This window comes from Gouania willdenowi, chromosome 16, assembly GCF_900634775.1.
Source record: "Gouania willdenowi chromosome 16, fGouWil2.1, whole genome shotgun sequence".
Taxonomy (NCBI): domain Eukaryota; kingdom Metazoa; phylum Chordata; class Actinopteri; order Blenniiformes; family Gobiesocidae; genus Gouania; species Gouania willdenowi.
This window is the reverse complement of record NC_041059.1, coordinates 25,780,296-25,799,056: the sequence shown is the minus strand read 5'-3', so window position 1 is coordinate 25,799,056 and position 18,761 is coordinate 25,780,296. Positions and strand designations below refer to the sequence as shown.

The following is an 18,761-nucleotide window of genomic DNA, read 5'->3' as shown; positions in this document are numbered from 1 at the left end:
TATTATTTAAGTTGAAATTAACGGCATGCACTCTCGTGCATTTAAAAGCTGGAACATTCAAAAACATGATTTTAAAGACTAAATGTGGCTTCCACCAAGTCTTATTTAGGCTCCCAGTGTGTCCCCATGATTCTAATCATTCTATATTTAGCTTTTATTAACCAAATTCAAAAAAAAAAAAATGCCATTAAATTGTAGCGAAAGTATTTTCACAAACACAATATTTAATAAACCACTAAAATATAGTAGAACAGATTTATAAAATACATGCAATGGATGTGGAATCACTAGGTTATTGTGAAGAAAAAAAAGAAAGTTTATATAATAATGCAAGTATAGTTTCTGGGCGAAGAAAAAAAAAAAGTCTACATAACTTACAGTCGGGGCCAAGAAAGATGGTTTGTACCCAAGGCCCAAAATGTGATGCTCCGCCCCTGGCTCTAAATGATAATGATACAAAGATAACCTTAGTGATATTAGTGCCTGTGCATGCAGTACGAGGCCGCCTTTACTCTGTCTCCAGTGTCCCTCAAAACCTGGCTTCTATCAAACTGCATCAAACCAGTTCGCGAGTAGTTTAGCTAGCGTGCCTGTGGTACATAAAATATATAAGCTCATATAAATCCAAGCCCTGAATATAAACAATGTACATAATTATCTTAAAGTTATACGCTTTGACAAAAAATGAGTGGTTGACTTCAGGCATAGGATGTAAACCCAAAACTTCTCCCTGAATGATAACATTTCAATCTTCTGCTTAAAAGCACTCCTGTCTTTGGTGATTGTCTGTAATTCTACTACCACGTGCTGTTCTCCCTTTCTGTAACCTGATGACGTACATTTTCCTGTTTGAAAAGTGGGTCAGTCTCCTGTGGGTTTTGTCGAGCAGGCAGTGTCCCCATTCGGATTGAAGTAACACAATTATGAAGGTCGGTGATGACAATGCGCATTCTAACCACGTTACTGAACTGCTTACAGTTTAGTATGTGCGTATCATAGTGTTGACAGGGACATGTTAGACTATGTGAAGCCGATTTTATGTCAGCCTCAACTCCCTTTTTCTAAAGTGTTAATAGTGCAGTTGTAGAAGTAATATTTACTCTTTTTTGTACTTATTGTATCTTTTCAATATTCTGATATTTTTGAAGAATAATGGCATGGTTGACAGTTTGAAAGGGCAGGTATTTACTTTGTTTGCAGCTTTCAATGCTAGAACACGTTTGCGGCTTGTTTGCTCTATTAGATCGCTACCCCTCTGTTTGACAACCGAGGGGCGGATTCACTAAAGGTGCAGTCCGCAACTCCTATAAAAGTGACTTTTTGTCATATTTGCTAAAGGTGTCACTATGTAAGGACAGCTTTACATCAAACTAGTAGTTTATGTTAAAAAAACAGGCTCATTGATCCCCCCTGCTGCTCCTACAGCCTTTGGCAGATTGCCAGAATGCACCGCGACCGAGTAAAAAGAACCAATCAGAGCCAGGATTGTGTTTGATGGACTGTCTGACAGCTGTTGCTCACAGTGCCCGCCCCTTTCCCGGGGCTGTCGCGCCATCTTTTTTACAGTGTATGGTCTGAAGGAGTAGAAGATAGAATTAGCGACTTTTCTGCTTGAAAGGTAATTACTGCTGCCTGATTTACATATGTTTGATTTGTAATTGCTACACTAGAGCTCTGTAGTGCATGTGTTGTTTGTGTGTGTGCAGCAGCCTCCGTGTGGCTGCTGTACGTGACACTGCGTTGTTGTTGCTGCTGCTGAGGTGTGTGCACATAGAAAGAGAGAAGTGCTGCAGTAATATGCTTTTAACAGTGCATGTTCTATTCCTGAGATGCTGCTGTCGGACCAACATTAGCTTGTTTGGAAAATTTGGAGGCAGGGCAAGAGAGCTGCAGGGAGGGAGGGGGAGAGAGGGATCTGAGAGTCGCAAACTGCACCCTTAAAACAAGTGCAAACGTCACTCCACAGGCTAATAAGCCGTACAAACCTTAGGGAATCAGGAGTACGCTGCTGCTGCACGTCGAAATGCGCCTTCAATGCATTTAGCGCGTTTCCTTCTGATGAATATGCATGGTAGCCGGATCTCCCAGGGGGAGCAAAATGGGAGGAGGAAATGCAAATAAATCAATGCAGGGGAAGCAATATGATTCATGAAATCTGGAACTGTTTGCGATGGTTGTTTTAGTACCAGAAAATACTCCAACTGAAAAGCAGGTGCAAACACACGCAATTGAAAGAAAACACAGCGGAGATGAAAAAAGGCCCCTGGTGTGCGTGTGTGCGCGCGCGTAAGAAAAAAAAAGCTTGTCGTGCGGCTGTGGTGCAGAGGGTCGCTGTGTGCAGAGATGGATAGATGGATATGACCATGGATCGATGTAGTTTCGGACGCTCTTCTCCAGTCTGTGTCTTTCTTGCTATATTTTGACCGTCAAAGTCTCGTGTCGTGTTGATGTCAGGCCAGAATCAGCAGATCTGATGTGTAACTTACGCGGTGATCACTGATGGCGCAATGGTCACATATGTGAGTGTGCATGACAGCGCTGCTCAGACCTACTGGATGGTCAGTAGATCATCTTCAAATAATGCAGACTGACTGTCAGACTGTGTAACTGCATTAACTCAAATCAATGGTAGATCAATAGGACGGTTTCTGTTCAAGTCTGCCTTTTTTTTTCATGGAATGATCAGAGCAAAGTTACAGGTCCTGACGGAGCACCCACTTTAAATTACGGGTGAAAAAATATTAGGTTTTAAAGTTGTTTAAAAAAAAAAAAAAAAAATCGTTTTTTTAGTTTTCTACATTATTAAATGTTTGTGCAGCAGACAGTCCATCTGCCTCTAATTTAACCTCCTCAAATGTCAATGTGCTTGTGTGCACTGACGTCTCCACATTAAATGAGTAAAATGCTCATTTCAATAAGGGCGATCTGCACCATTTCTGCTCGTGCACTAATCATTGCTGCAATCTTAGTGAATTCCTCGCTTCAGGTGATGAAACTGTGTCACTTAAGAATTTATGGACAAATGGATTACCACCCTTTATTTTAGATCTTAGTGAATCTACCCCTCAGTGCGGCACCGTGATCGCGTGTAGAAGCCGTAGTCAGTACGTTTCCTTTAAAGACGTGCAGTGAAGCAAAATGATAGATAGCATTAGTTTATTTCAAAACATGCATCTTTTGGGAATTTCAAAGCTTGTCCTTTGAGCGTTCTGCTTTCAATTACATTAAAAGGAATCATTCACCCAAAACCAAAGACACACTCAACACACATTAACACCATATGTCAAAGTATATATCCCCACATCTGTTTGCAAAGCTTTTGTACTTGTAACTGGTATAGTAATTTGACTCCTTAAATTATTTTTGTAATGTAGTCAACTTCCAGCATCTCCATGACAACTCTGACCAGGCTGCGTACGAGCTCTGGGTGCATCCAACATAATTGGTCTCTACTGCTGACAATGTTTCATATTTGTCTAAGAGTCCATTGTGATGTTGGTCTGTGTTTCATTAAGAAAGAATGTCTGCAGTGCAACCTTAAATTATTTAATACAACTAAGGGGGGGAAAAAAGCATTGAATGCTTTGCTTTTATCTAGTGCCAATTAAAATAAGAGAATACTTTGCGGTTGCCATAGGAACTCTTAGTCGTCATTTTTAATCCAAGCTCATTTATTCATATGCACTTTGAAAATCTCAATCATGAGTTTAAAGCAGATTTCCAGTGTAAGTGAAGCTGCACGACACAGGGCGGACATGTGGGAAATAAAGCAAAATTAATTCATTTGGAAACTGTAGCTTTTACACAATGAGTGACAATTATAAAAAGACAGTAATCAAGCAAATCATCGAGTGTCACTGGTATGCAGTGATGTGAGGTGTGACATAAATTATGCTTTTATATACACATTGAGGACGTAACAGAGACAATGGAAAGCCGTACCCTCCCTTTTTGAGTTCCTACAGACAGCACAGGTACCGGTGTGAGTACAGATTCTCACAAAAAATCTACAGATGATGAACAGGTTGAATAAACAGTTCCCTTCGCTCTGCTGTAAACCTAGTTAATTCCTGATTGAGTGGATGGTAGTGTGTCCTGCCCTCTGGACTGATGTATCCAACACTAAAACAGCAGCTGGGTAAAACATGAGGACAGTGAAGTGTTGCTGACATTGTAGGTTGATGCTCCACGTCTGTCAGATGATTTGCACAGACAAAGTCTCTGGCACAGCCTTCAGTCCTTTCAGCTCAAAACAGAGCTTTTCTGAAACGCTATGAGAGCTTTACGGCAATCTTCTGCTCCTTCTTCTGCATCCTCTGAACTTCTTTCTCCATTTTTTTCCTTTGCTGCTCGATTGACCTCTTCTCTCTTTCAGCCATCTTCTGCTGCCTGTAGAACACACACAAAAGAAGGGAAAACGCGTTTAACAGAACAACCAAAGCGAGGTCAGGATGGGAAAACAAAAAGCCTCTGGTTTTCTAGGCTGCTGTAATAATGGAGTGAAGTGACCCCTAGTGGCCAGAAAACTCAACAAAATGCCTTAAAATGGTCTTACAGGTATATACAGTCCTCAGGTGTTGCTTTTTAGAATGATTGCTTAAAGCTGATATCCAAAGTTTCTGAGAAATCTATGTTTATGTATCATTCTTTTGAAATGTGAAAAAATCTCTAACTAGTCTTTTACTGTGGTCTACTGCCGGTGGTCATTCATAAACATAAGTCCCTCCTTCGTCTTATAGACCCCTATACAAATGCAAGAAAGCGCCGACCTGGCCCAGCCAATAGGCTTCGACTTCCTGCGCGTGCACCGTCACAACAGCTAACAGGTATCACTGAGCAGCATAGCGTCATGGAGGAGCGCCCCGAAACTCCACTTACACATTCCACGATTGTCAACGTATAAAGCTTCTACTAAAAAAAAAAAAATAAAGAAGAAAAGTCCAGGTACAAAGCTTGTGGATAAACGTCTTTGTGACCACAGCAGAATTTATCTCGGAGCTACTTTTCAAAAGTGGAACTAGGATTTGATGTATGAGAGCATCATTAATGTCACCTAATGTCCCCTCAGAGATCAATGGTTCATTGAATCTGAGCAGGTTTACTCAGTTTTGATCAATTTAATTTAAAATAACATATTTTAAATTAACCTTATGATATTATTCCAGATGATTAGTCAAAAATAAATAGACACAAGATGCATCAGTTATTTCACCACTAGGGGCCAGAATATTAGAAGCTATCAAGTGATCATGAACCTACAATGCTTCAGACTCCACATCTCTGGAATCAGTCTTGTCCACAAAAACAACACAACTTGTTCCCACAGATCTCCTGTAGCTCTGATGAGATGTTGTTCATATTAAACACTCTGAACAGGTGTAGCTGATCAGCCCCTCCCTCCCTGATTGTAGCTTCACCAGAAACTGGTGTAACTTCGCTGACACAAAAGTTAAGCGGAAACTGCTCGGCTCTGTGTTTAGGAGTGCGTGATCAGTTGCATAGTTTTTTTGGCCGTTTCGTCGGTGTTGCGGGTGACCGATTTGACATGTGTTTAGCTCTGGGGCGGGGCAACAAATGAACGGCCCCTTCGTGATGATGGCATTTCATTCACATTATGTCACTTTCAGTGGATTCAATTTGTATTGGTCGATTAGAACGATTAATGTGGAAGATATATGGCCCTACATACCGGATAAGCATCTACGTGTTTTTCTGCCTAAGTGAAACTGGTCCAGTTCAATCCTGTGACTTGTCCCTCCCAAGCAGGTCCGTCCAGAGCGCTCACATAATAGTCCATCGTGGAGTAATATGTAGAAATTACATCTGTTTATGGATGGTAGATATGTGTGGAATGGATCTAGCCTCCAGCGTGCAAAGAGCAAGAAACAGCCTATGATGACGACGACATCGTACGGTTCATGATAACTTGATAGCTTCAGGTGGTCCCACCTAGAAAGAACTCATCGGAGCTATACGATTCACGTAAATGGCCTATTTTGAGTTCAAAACGATATAATGTATGCAACACATTTCTACCAGAACTGTAATATCTGATTTTTTTTATATTCATCTTTAAACTTGAAAAGCTCACCCAGAGTTCAAATAATTTTTTTTCCATAAATATGATCATTTAAAAAAATTAAATATATTTCTAACTTTGTCTTTTTCCTTTTCAAAACATTGTATAGAATCCCGTGAACCAAATATTGTTTGTTGCATCACATCGTAAACTCAGTGCATCATCCCACGTCTACGAACCAGACATCAAAAGTTAGTAATGGTGAACCTTTTATCTGGGGACTGACTTGTGACCGCACAGTTGGTTTTTGTTAGTAACTGTTGCGCTTGCTTAGTTATTCTCATAGACATCATTCTATCTATCAGCAAAAATCTGTTTAATTATGTTTAGCATATGTTTGACAGCCAACATTATCCTAAATTAAATTAAACTGAATCTTCCAAGTCAGCTGAGCACCAAACTGCATAAATGAGTGTAAAAATACATTTTTAAACAAAAAGATTGACATGAAGAAACTAACAATAACCTCAAAATACTATTGTTCTTTAACATTAATCATTTAAAGCTCAATAAAACATAGGGATGAAGTTTTGCTGATCCCATGCCCATCGGTTTGTCCTATCAGCCTCATTTTGTACAGTATCAGGCTTTGTTGGAATGGTGTTGTTTATTACCTGCACTGTTCCATGTTCCACTGTGTTTGATAAGAAACTCTGAACCCCCGTATTTACTGTATCTTGTAGCCATGCTAGCAGCTACGCTGTTCTCTGGTGTGTAAACAATCAGATCTTACCTCAGCACTTCCTCTGCCTCCCAAGCAGCGTCAGACTCGTCCTCCCAGGCATTTGTGTCCCCCTGCCAGTTGTCCATTTCTCCCAGTTCAGCCTGTGTAAACAGAGTGTTTTAGATTAAAGGCCCAATGGATGCTGTGCAGGATGTTTTCTAAGTCAAATGAGATGCTTTTTACAGATTTATCCAAAACATAATAGCCTACTTCTCCTGTTATTAATGTTAGAGTTGTTGCTTTTAAGATCAATGATTAACATGGCAGTGCACATTGCCTTAGTGGTTTCTGATCTGTTCTTTAAGATCCCTATTTATGCACGAATAAGGGTTGAATGCAGTTTCCTCCACGATGTCTGCCAAAAAATGAAAGGTTGACAAGGATTCCTGATGTTTTTAAATTAACATGTGGCAAACAATGTAGTGCATGGCAAATTAAGATGCATTCTGTATTGAGCGGTAACATGTATTGATCAATTTCCCTTAAACTTTCCAAGCAATAAAATGATTGCCTGTGTGAAGGTAAAAACCAGCAGACACAAGGTGTATGAAACATGAGCTCACTGATGGAGGACTGAAGGCCATCACATCATGAGAGGCAGCCAGTCTGCTGGAGAATCCCAGAGAACCTTCAGGCACCAAGTAGTTTAAAGGCTCCCTTTTCTTCAGCACAATCTATGCAGAGAAGCAGACAGAAGAGGAAGAGGAAGAGTTTTCAGCTGACTCACATTTCTGTTCCAACCATAACTGAGGGGAAACACTAGAATAGAACATTTTAAAACCTTCATTTACAGAAAGCCTGCAGTAAGAGTTGCTTGCTGACAAGTGTTTTAATTGATCATAATTTTAATATTGATGTTAATATATCAGTTTATTCAGCTTTCTTTTACTGCAAAAATGGCAGTACTCAGCAACAGGTGAAGAAACATCCAGAAAATCAAAAAACACTGCACGTAAACGTACCTTCTGAGTTTTCCTAATAGTGGGGGTCATGTCTTTGAAGTAGTCGGGCTCTTCATCTACGTCGTTTTGCGTGGGGGAAACGTTTCCGTTTCCTCCTTCGATCTTAATACTTGTAGGAGCGTCTTCATCCCAGGAGCTCCATTCTTCTACTTCTGGTTTGCCAGACTGAACAAGAAAGACATGCTGGTTAGTTTATGGCAGAGGACACACATGATGTTCACCATCTGTCAGTTTGTTTCCTGGGATAAAAAAGCAGACGTAGCATGTATTTACCTGCTTTGGTCCTGATGAGGAAAAATCCACTGTTGTTGGGAGAGTGATTTGATCACCACTAAGCTTGCGGCCCCTTCCACTCCTATGACATAGAATAGAAAAATAACATAAATAGCAAGTTAAAAATATGATTAAAAACAGAAAAAACAGGATAAGACTCTTTAAGAGTAACTAAACCACTCAAAAAAATATTTGAGTATTAACTAGTGTTATTGTTTAGACTCAGGACATTTTAGTCAAAGTATTTACATTTCCCATATTTTGTTAAAAATATAAGAGTGACGTTATCACAATCGAATTTAGCTATTGGCTGAGAATGATGGTGTGTGACGTCTTGGTGGCTCCTTATGTCATGAACCACCGCGGCTTTTGTGAACAGGAAGTTACGTGTTTTTGGACGTTTATTTGTAAAATTTACAATTTGTATAATGGGATGAAAAAATGAACACGTGTACAAAATGTCTCATTAAAAACAAACAAACACTTTAAGTTGCTTTGACGGGGTATCGATCCTACGCCAATGAGAAAGAAAATAAAATAATAGCCGCTACATTTACCACTCAGCAAACAGGGCAGTTATAGAAACCGTCTCCCTACTATATGAACCACAAACTAGTATTTAATATGTACAATTTAAGATGCAATAAAAACACAGAGGGTTGACCATGGGCTAAAACACATACCGTCCAAGTTTACAACAGCTGCAGTGACGTACAGTATCTGTACACACAGAACTACACACACTCACATATTAACACTTAACTAGAATATTTGCATTTCCTGGAGAAAATGCAAATGAGGATGAAGGTGCTGGCCCACGCCACACTGAATTAACTTAGCATTAGCATAAATTTGCATTTGCATTAATATTGGTTAGTATTAGCGTTAGCTAGCATTAGCCAGCATTAGCACTAACCTATCCTTAGCATTAGCCTAACAATAGCATTAAACTAGCGTTATTATTAGCCTAGTGTGAACATTGGCCTAACGTTAACATTAACCTAGTGTTAGCATTAACCTTGACACTAACCTAACCTTAGCATTAGCATAGCAATATGGGCGACCGTGGCTCAGCGGTAGAGTGGGATATCCAGTGACCAAAGGGTTGGGGGTTCAAATCCCGCTCTAACCGAGTCATTGTCGTTGTGTCCTTGGGCAAGGCACTTTATCCACATTGCCTTGTATGAGTGAGTATGAATTGTGCATGCAGGGGCCATAGGCGTGAAATGGCAGCCACGCCTCTGTCAGTCTGCCTCAGGGCAGCTTACCACCACCGGTATGACTGTGTGAGTGACTGGTGTGAATGAATAATGGTTTCTGTAGCGCGCTTCGAGTCTCCTCGAAGAAACCGCTAAATAAATCCAAGCCAATATTATTATTATAGCAATAGCATTAACCTAGTGTTGCATTAGCATTAGCACTAACCTAACATTTAGCTGAAAATTAGCAATAAGGTTGAAAAAAGCGAAAATGGGTTGAAAAGGTTGAAGGTAGTAGCTGAACATGTTAAAGCTCAAAATCAGTGGCTGGGAATGAAGGGTTGGACATTTTCAGTAGAAATGAATGGGAAAGAAAAGAAATTTAAAAATCAAAAACTTTAAAAGTTACAAATTATAAAAGCAATAGCATAAATCTCAGTAACTGTCTAAATTTGTTGATAGCTTAATTGTCAAAATCGGACAAATGGTGTCGGAGGAGTTAACGAAGAAAGAAGAAAAAACGGTTAACAATAGTGCGGATGCCTCCTCCATCCTCATTAACTAGTGCTGTCACACTTAATGCATTAATCTTGTCTATTAATTTAAAATGTTTAGCGCACTTTGCAAAGCCGAATTGAACAACCACAGAAGAAATTTGTTCCGCGGCATATCATCTCAGAGCAAAACACCTGACTGAGTACTACTGTTACTCTACAGGAGTTAGTTACTCAAGGGCAAATTTCAAAACCCATAGGTGACATTTTGTTATTATTTATGTCAGTGGATATTGGTTTGCCAGAAATGAAGAAATGAACAAATGGCACTCCAAACAATCCAATACTCCAGAAGAAAACAACTCTCCCAACACTCTCAACCTTCTCTCACTTCTCACCTGTTCTGTCCACTCCACCTTAGCTCAGGTGTAGGTGTAGTTCTACAATTAGACACTAGATAGAGCCCCAAAATAAGTGTTGGGTTCAGCTCCTGCTTCTACTACTCTGATTGAAAATCTATCACACCTGTGTGTTTGGACACTCAGACTATGCAGTGGAGGAGCTTGGGGACCTTGTTGGTGAGTGTCTTCAGATTTATTGAATTATTATGGTTTATTTTAAGGTTAAGCCCCTAAAAGCACATATTGAAGTTGGAATATATGTCATGTTAAAGTACACCGGCTGACTCCATGTTTATATGTCATTTAACCCAAATTTAAGTTAACTCTACAGCCATTGTGTTTGACTTTACCAATTTGTTTGCCTAGAGACATCTTAGTCAAAATACATGAAGTTACTATTTGATCTAATTGATATTTATTGTGATTTCATAGTGTATTTAGGTTGAAACAATGAATAATAAAATCACCAACATGTTAAGAGTAATAAATACTGGTTAAGAGTTTCAGATAAATAACTTTATATAAATACTAACATTTGTAAATAAGTTTATGGGTAAAATACATTGTTATAAAGTTGGACTTTTATTAAAACGGTTAAAATACGTACACCAAAGCACATGATTAAATTTTACAAATAGAAATGGTTAAACATTGTAGGCTGATTTAAAAACATTCAATATTACATAGCAGAAAATGCATTTATTTAATAAATAAATTATTTAAAATAGGAAAAGCTCAGGTGTTAAATTACCAGTAATTTAAAAACATTTGAATAGAGCTCATTCTTCCTTTTTCTCTTTTTCACCCTTTTCTTTAAGGTTTTCAACCTGCTACAAAAGTGAATAAACTTTTAAAAGCTGAGGTGACCTCGTGTGTTACTTGTGCTCCATCCATGTCTGTTCAAGCTGGACAAGCATTGTAGAAAATACGCTTGACAGATAATACAGTATATGATTGAACATTTTGTTCATGTAACAAGTTTAAAACTTTTCTTCTTGACATGATTATTCTCAAAGTGGTGAGCCAGCACTTTAACATATCGGTCTTGGTTTTGTTATATTCTGTGTGATATAAGAAATCTTTATTTTTCTTTCTGCTAAACTTGGAAAAAGAGTTCATTCAAAGCTGAAAGAAATGTATTAAAGCAGTCTTTGAATTTAAATATTTCGTGTATTAATTACACAATATTTCCATAATTTCCCATAAATGAGTAAAATCCATTACAAGCTTCAGTGTTTTTTGTTTTTTTCTTATATCTTTTTTTTATTTATTTAATACATTACTGTATTTCTGTGGTGGTCAGCACCTAGTGTTATTTTTTTTTCCACTAGCTTCAGTCTCAAGCAGAAAAATGCAATTAATCACAATAATTACAGAAACGTTTCAATCCATTGACAGCTCTACTTTTAGCGTGTCATATCCGGGTCTCAGTAGATATGTTTGTTCTCACCTGCATATCAGTCTTCTGAAGAAGGAAAGTAAGCTGGCCAGACATGTGCAGATCTTAAACAGACGAAACTGTGTAACAGCCATTGTGAAGTGGAGCTGATGGGGGAGAAAAAAAGATAATAAATGATGTACACCCTGCTTTTTTTTTTTAGGTTCAATTCTAAATAAAGATGGTCCTAATTTTAATTTTGTATGAAATAGAAAACAAATTGGATCCAAGGATCTAATTACACAATACCTGCAATATTCTCGTCATACTGTAAAATGTACTATTGTGGTACAATTACATTGTAAGTAGTCATCTAAATTGCAGAAATATGGTAGTGGCTAAATGGAAATTAAATATCCCATGAGATCCAGGTAACAACAAAGCTGGTAAGTGTAATATTATAATTTGATCCTCTATATAGGTCACAAATTAAATTATTTGATAGATTAGGCTTTTTTTTTTTTTTTAATTGATCAAAACATAGTCATAACAATTAAAATAATACACTCAAAAAACTGAAGGAACAGTCCGAAATCAGTCTGGACTTTCTGTCCACTACAAGTGGAAAAAACACATTTATTTTTTAATCAGAAAGGTGAAAGAATAAGCCTTTTCACACACTCGCTCTGGTTCAGTTCTAGCACATGAGGTCAAAGGTCAAGAGGGATAAACTCGCCATGGCTGACAGAGATTTAGATGATTTTTCCCCATTGCAGCATTGATTCTTTGAAGAAAAAAATTGCAGAAACGTGGTATTGTCTCTAAGGTAGAAATGCCGAGTTAGCTGCTAAAACTAATGCTGTACACGAGCTAAAAATTCCGGTTTTTCCTGTTTTTTTTTCAACAGTTACCAATTATCTAAACAGTGCTGTTTCACTTATCAGCCTGTCAATATTGTGCACTTTCTTCAAATTTGTAAAATAACAGCTTAATAAAAAAAATTCATAGACCTGATTAGTGAATACTAGACCTCGTAAATTGTCCTTTTCAAAGTGGGAACTCATACCGTCCTTTTCACACTTAGAAATCTCACTTTACCGTCAATAATTACAATACATTTTATTTATAAGCACTTTTCAAAAACTCAAAAACACTTTACAGTCGTTAAAACAATTACAAAAGTAAAAAATATATATATCTGGAATAACATTTCAAAAGCTGTGAGGTTGGAAATATCAAGAGTGAACGAGCTTGTTTATGTTTTTATACCTCTCGACCTATGACCCCGCTCCCACAGTTCACGCATGCGCAGTTCCAGCGTGTGAATAGGCTTATTGTAAAATCGGTAATATCAGTCAATCCTTGCTAAATCGGAAGTAGGTCACCATAAAACATGCTGACGAGTTCAAACAGAATATGGGCTTCAGCTTTTTTGTTACTACATAGCTAACGCTAACATTAGATGACCCCAGTGCGTCTGATAATAATTACTAACGTAAAGCCAACAACTGTTCTTTAATACGTACCTGAATGTTATTAAAGTGCTAGCACTCACCGGGAAGTGTGACTGTGTGCAGGGGGAATGATTTCCTCTTGTGTGGCAAAGCAGACACGTTCATTTATTTACTGACGGGTGCTAGCTAGCATATCCAACAGAGAAACCCAACATAGTTGAACGCTTTAAAAGTATTTCTAAGACGACGCATGGGTTGAGCTGAAGGAATTGACTGAATGCCAAACCTATACATAAATTATTTATAATGTCTGAGCAGTTACATGTTGTAAAAAAAATCAGGTTTATTGGTGCTGCTGTTCAACCCTGTACCGAGGCTGCCATCTTTAAGGCGGAAGAAACGTAGACGCCTCATAGACTGACGCTGCCTATTGGAGCTGACGTAACAGCGCGGTCGCCATCTTGGATGGGTCTCCAATGCACCCGCCCTGCATTTTTTACGCGATTTTCACACGGTTTAGTTTGTCAAACACTGAAAAATACGTTCTTTCATGCTAAAATACTTTGTATTATACTCAAAGACATATGGTAGGCTATGGCATATTAATAAATGTTGTTGGAATGGATTATTATTCATGGTTTCTTTTTGTGTGTAATACTATAATTATGTCTTTATACTCAATAATCCTGTTAATAAAATACATTCTGTCAGGCCAACTTTTTTTTCAAAGCCCCACAGGACGACAGTTTCAGAACATCTGATTTCAACTTAATCTGAATCTAAAACACAACCAAGTACGTAACCAAGTATGTAAGCAAAGAGACAAAACAGATATGATCACCGGACACTAAGATTAACACTAAAAAAAGATAGTTTGACCAGAATGCACAAATCTAAATCATTAACAAATAAGAATAATTATATTTTAAATATTAAACTTAATACACATTAAACAACTGATGTTCATATACCTAAATAAATCAAATAAACAGACACCAATAGACCCCAAATAATGAATAAATCAAAAATCTTAAACATATTTCTATTGCTTTAAGTCACCAAAGAAAGTCATATTCAAATTTCTAAATATAAAACATCTAATTAAAAGAAATACTGTAAGATTTACACCTATCTCAAATCACCATTCCTCCCTGTTACACTTCCAAGAACATGGATGCCCCAGAAACAATTCGAGACATCCACATCTTTTGTGATGCTTCTAAACAAGCCTATGGAGCTGTTGCATATTTGAGATCAGAGGATTGCAAAGGCCAAGTGGAGCTGAGTTTCATACTTGCTCGTTCCCGTGTCTTGCCAAAACGGCAGCTGTCAGTGCCAAGACTGGATCTATGTGCAGCATTATCTGGTGCTCGCATCTGTGACCTACTAAGAAATGAATTGACCCTACCAATACAGAACATAACACTTTGGACCAATTCAACAATTGTACTTCATTGGCTGCAGGCCGACTCCTGCCGTTTTAAAGTGTTTATAGGAACAAGAGTGTCAGAAATCCAAAATCTCACAAACACACAAGATTGGAATTATGTTGACTCAGCTAACAACCCTGCGGATGATGTTGCGAGAGGCAAATCCTTGCAAGAAATCCTCAGTCCTTGCAGATGGACAAATGGGCCATCATTGCTGTATGAAACATCAGAAAATTGGCCCAAGCTCAAATCTACAGAACTGGACAATGATCAAACGGAGTTGAAAAGGTCTCACTTTTGTGGTGTCAGCACCATTGCTGATGCTTCTAAATGTAATAGCTTCAAGACTTTTCAAGAGCTTCTTGATACCACTGCCAAAGCTCTCTCTGTTCCAACATCTGGAAATCCATCAGCAGCTGACTACCTGAAAGCAAAACAGGAAATTCTGCAGAACGCACAGTTGGAAAGCTTTGGTGAGAACCTAGCTTGTATCCAATCAAATAAACCCCTTCCCTCACATAGTCGCTTACTCTGCCTATCCCCAGAACTCTGTAAACCCTCCGGACTCATTCATGTTGGAGGGCGATTAAGACAAAGTCATCTCGAATCTGTTTCAATGCATCCAATTCTACTCAATCCCTCTCACTATGTCACAAGATTGATCATTCAAGGTTCTGATGACAAATTACACCACACTGGTTCAGAAAGACTCTTTGCTGAAATACGTCGAAGGTATTGGATCTTGAGAGTAACGCGTTACCGCCCAACACTGGATATTAGCTTTTGTTTTACATGAATCATAGATATATTTCTGTTGGCATGTAGAGTAAAAATAAACCTATTCTTTGGAGATGAAATGGGAAGTTGAAGACAGATGGGGTCGCTCTATCTCTAAGCCTGACAATCTGATGACCCTCTTTGATGATCCACTAGCAACAAAACCCTCTTGTCTTAAAACAACTTCCCATTGCCTCCTCAAGCCTGTATCACTGGGAAACATTCAAAAATGTGAAGAAGAAAAAAACAGCAAGAGACAATAAGAGTACCAGTTCCCGCTCCAATAACGCTAAACGTAAGTAACGTTAATTACAATGACATATTATAAATGGTAAAATAACCAAAATAATTGTTCAATCTTACTTGTGAAAGGTAATCCCATGGGATCTGTTGTGAATACTGTGCCAATTATTGCAACTAAAAGCTGCACAAATCACGGGATAGTTGCTCTCTAGCGCTAGAGTAGAATGAGGAGACCCATCCAATATGGCGGCGATGTTTGATAACTACTACTACTGTGTTTTTTCACGGCGGTTGGCAACCAAGACGAGGAGCATTATCGCCCACTATTGCTCAGCAGTGTGATCAGAGAGTAATTATTCAATCCTACATCAGATTTATTAACATAATATGATGTATGTAGTTTTTTTCATCAATTTCAGATTAAAAATGTAATGCCATCATGTCATATAAGCGTGGGAATATTTTAAATTTGTATCCATGACAGTTTTTTCCGTAAACTTTACTTTGTCCTACGGGCTAAATTGGGGCCGGATTTGGCTTCCGGTTCTTGAATTTTGAGTTCTAAAATGTCGGGATGTTCCAGTTACTTACTTTTAGTGTTGTGTTCAAGACCACACTATCTGAGACCAAGACTCGCCAGAGACAAGAATGCACCGAGACCAAGACTAGACCACGACTTCCGGGAGCCGAGACCGCGTCAAGACCAAGACAAGACCATAAACATTTTTTTTTTTAATTTAAAAAAATACATAAATAAGTAATATTATGACAAGGTTCGACAGTTAAATAACATTCTCTCTTTAGTTTTAGTTTCTTTTAAATACATTTGATGGACAAAAAAGGTGCCTGCAAAAAAATAACTAAAATATTAAAACTACTCCTGCTACTGATAAATTATTCTACATATTTGAAAACAAGATTTTTATGTCAGCTGAATGTACAGCAAGTGTTTAAAAGTATTTCTGCCAAGAAATAACATGGCTGGTCACCTACACACCGCAGAGTGTTTCTTCTTTGCTGTGCTTTTACAAATGTATTCTTTGTGGTTTGTGACACCAACTTTCACAACCAACAAGTTAGCGGACATGTTGAGCTCCCGCCTTTCTCTCCTGCTTGTGTGTGTGAGTGTGTCACACAAGTCACTCAGTCACATTAAGGAAGGTTGGGGTCATTATATGGGGTGTAATAAAGAATGAATAAAGGATTGTTTTATCCCGTTCTTCTCCTTGTTATCACATTTTAAAATTTGTTTTAAAAAAGCAGGAATTAGTGCTGGTCTCGAACAGTCCGGGCTGCCCAAGTCCGAGACAAGACCGAGTCAAAATGCTACCGAGACCTTTAAAATTTGGTCTCAAGATCAAGACCGGTCTCGACTACTACAACACTACTTACTGTAAAGCTGAAATTCATCTATAACAGTGGTTCTTTTTGGCTCAAGTACCCCCTTTCGCTTACTTTTGAATGCAAGTACCCCCTTTTGTTCGACTACAACATTTTACTCAAAATTCTGTGAAAAAAACAACTATAGAGAATAATGATAGTATGAAAAAGAAAGAGTGATGACACACATTTTAAAGAAATGTTTTATCATTTCCTGTCAACTCCCTCCTGATGAGACCAAGACTGAGCCTTGTATTTTCAGTGCTTATCACAAGATCATTTATAATTTTGAGGGTTTTTTTTGTCGTTTTGTGTGTTGCTGGTAATAGTAGTTTTCTCTTAGTGTGTTTTTGATGTCATCGTGTGTCTGTTCTTTTTCTTATTCAGTATATTTTTCTCTTATTTTGTGTTTTTGTTGTTTTGTGCATTTCTTGTAATATTTAGTATCAGTTTTAACTTGAAATACACATAAAACATTTTTAATGTTTAAATGTTTCCACTCTCTCTCTCTCAAGTACCCCCTGTAGTGCCATCACGTACCCCTAGGGGTACACATACCCCCATTTGAGAAACACTGATCTATAGGCTAAAGCTGAAGGAAAAGAACAAGTAGACATCATATTCCTTCATTATTTGTACCTGTTCATTTGTTTTTAGTAAAACTTAAAATGAATCTTTACATTTTTAAACACACAAACCAGTTTGTATTATTTAACTTTTTATTTTAACAATTTAGCCAGTCATTTTTGTTTCTTCAGTCAGGACTCAAAGCGCGACAGTCATTGATAATCCTTTCAAACTTGGCTGTAGAAACTCTATTAAATTTGTACAATGAGATAAACTGTGAACCACTAATTTAATTGTTCAGTATGATCACCATTTAAATCAATAAAAAAACTAAACAGAATATGTATCCCGATTTAATTTATATTTTACTCTTGAAATCAATCTAAGAATTGTCACAATATTAAAATTTCACACTCAAACTGCATAACAAATAAATTCTAATCATAAAACTAAATGTAATCATGTTCAGAGAAATGTGCTCGTTAAGTAGTGGAGCAGAAACCTGGGCAGAATGTCGCAGGTGTGACGCAGCGGCGCAAGTCGATGACGTAAACAGCTTTGTCCCAATTCTGCAAGTTTTGCACACTTGTAACCTGCGTACTTAAACCTTTCGTGCACTTCTAACAAGTGCACACTTCGTAGAGGGGCGTAGGGTGCTGTGAGAGCATTGGGACCGGGCCTAAGTGCCCAATCCTCTCAATCCTCCTGTTTTGTGGTGTTTTTAATTGTTAATTTTAAAAAAGACAAAAAGACGACATTTGAATATGCTACTGTTTTGTGGTGTTTTTAATGATAATAAAAAAAGACAAAAAGGAAAAACAACTGCAAGACAATATGATCAAAACACAATACACAACGTTGACAATCAAAGACCAAACATGAAATCAAATAAACTGCCGTAAAATAGGCCGAGATGTGGACGCCATTTGCGCATGCGTTGAAGAGATCTGACGCATTTGCTGATGCATTCACAGACTGGGAAAATACAAACCACGTCGTTATTTACATTTGTTGCCAGTGTAATAAACAAGAATTTAACTTCAAATGGCAGTAGCATTAATTCCGTCGAGGGTCCAGATATTGTGCCAAAAGTAAAATAAATAAGTAAAAGTAAAATAAATAAGTAAAAGTAAAATAAATAAATACATAAATAAATAAATAATAATAATAATGAGCGCCTGTAAATCGTCACATTACATCAAAATCGGAGGGCACATTTATAATTGTATTAATTACTTTTAATTCAACGTGATTTGAATGTTTAATGTGTGTGTTGTGTGTTTAAAGTTATGAAAAATGTGTGTATATTCATCGTATATATATTTTTTAAATTAAAAATCAAGTGTTGTTGTGTGAACTGTTAAATAGTCAATATAATTGTCCAAACAAAACAAAATCAG

General features: G+C 37.7%; 1 protein-coding gene across 2 annotated transcripts; it reads right to left on the bottom strand.

Moving 5' to 3' along the window:
- Positions 1–3,139: 3,139 nt before the first annotated feature.
- On the bottom strand, positions 3,140–13,360 carry ebag9 (estrogen receptor binding site associated antigen 9). 2 transcript variants are annotated; one of them, XM_028470846.1, is made up of 7 exons: positions 13,037–13,360; positions 11,583–11,677; positions 8,039–8,120; positions 7,766–7,930; positions 7,367–7,477; positions 6,813–6,904; positions 3,140–4,389 (listed from the first exon to the last, which is right to left on the bottom strand). In XM_028470846.1, the coding sequence occupies exons 2-7, from the start codon at positions 11,663–11,665 to the stop codon at positions 4,272–4,274; spliced, it is 651 nt and encodes a 216-aa protein (XP_028326647.1). In that variant the 5' UTR covers positions 11,666–11,677; positions 13,037–13,360; the 3' UTR covers positions 3,140–4,271. The 2 variants fall into 2 exon arrangements, with proteins under 2 accessions (XP_028326647.1, XP_028326646.1); XM_028470845.1 differs by having other exon boundaries at positions 13,066–13,360.
- Between the last annotated feature and the right edge of the window lie 5,401 nt (positions 13,361–18,761).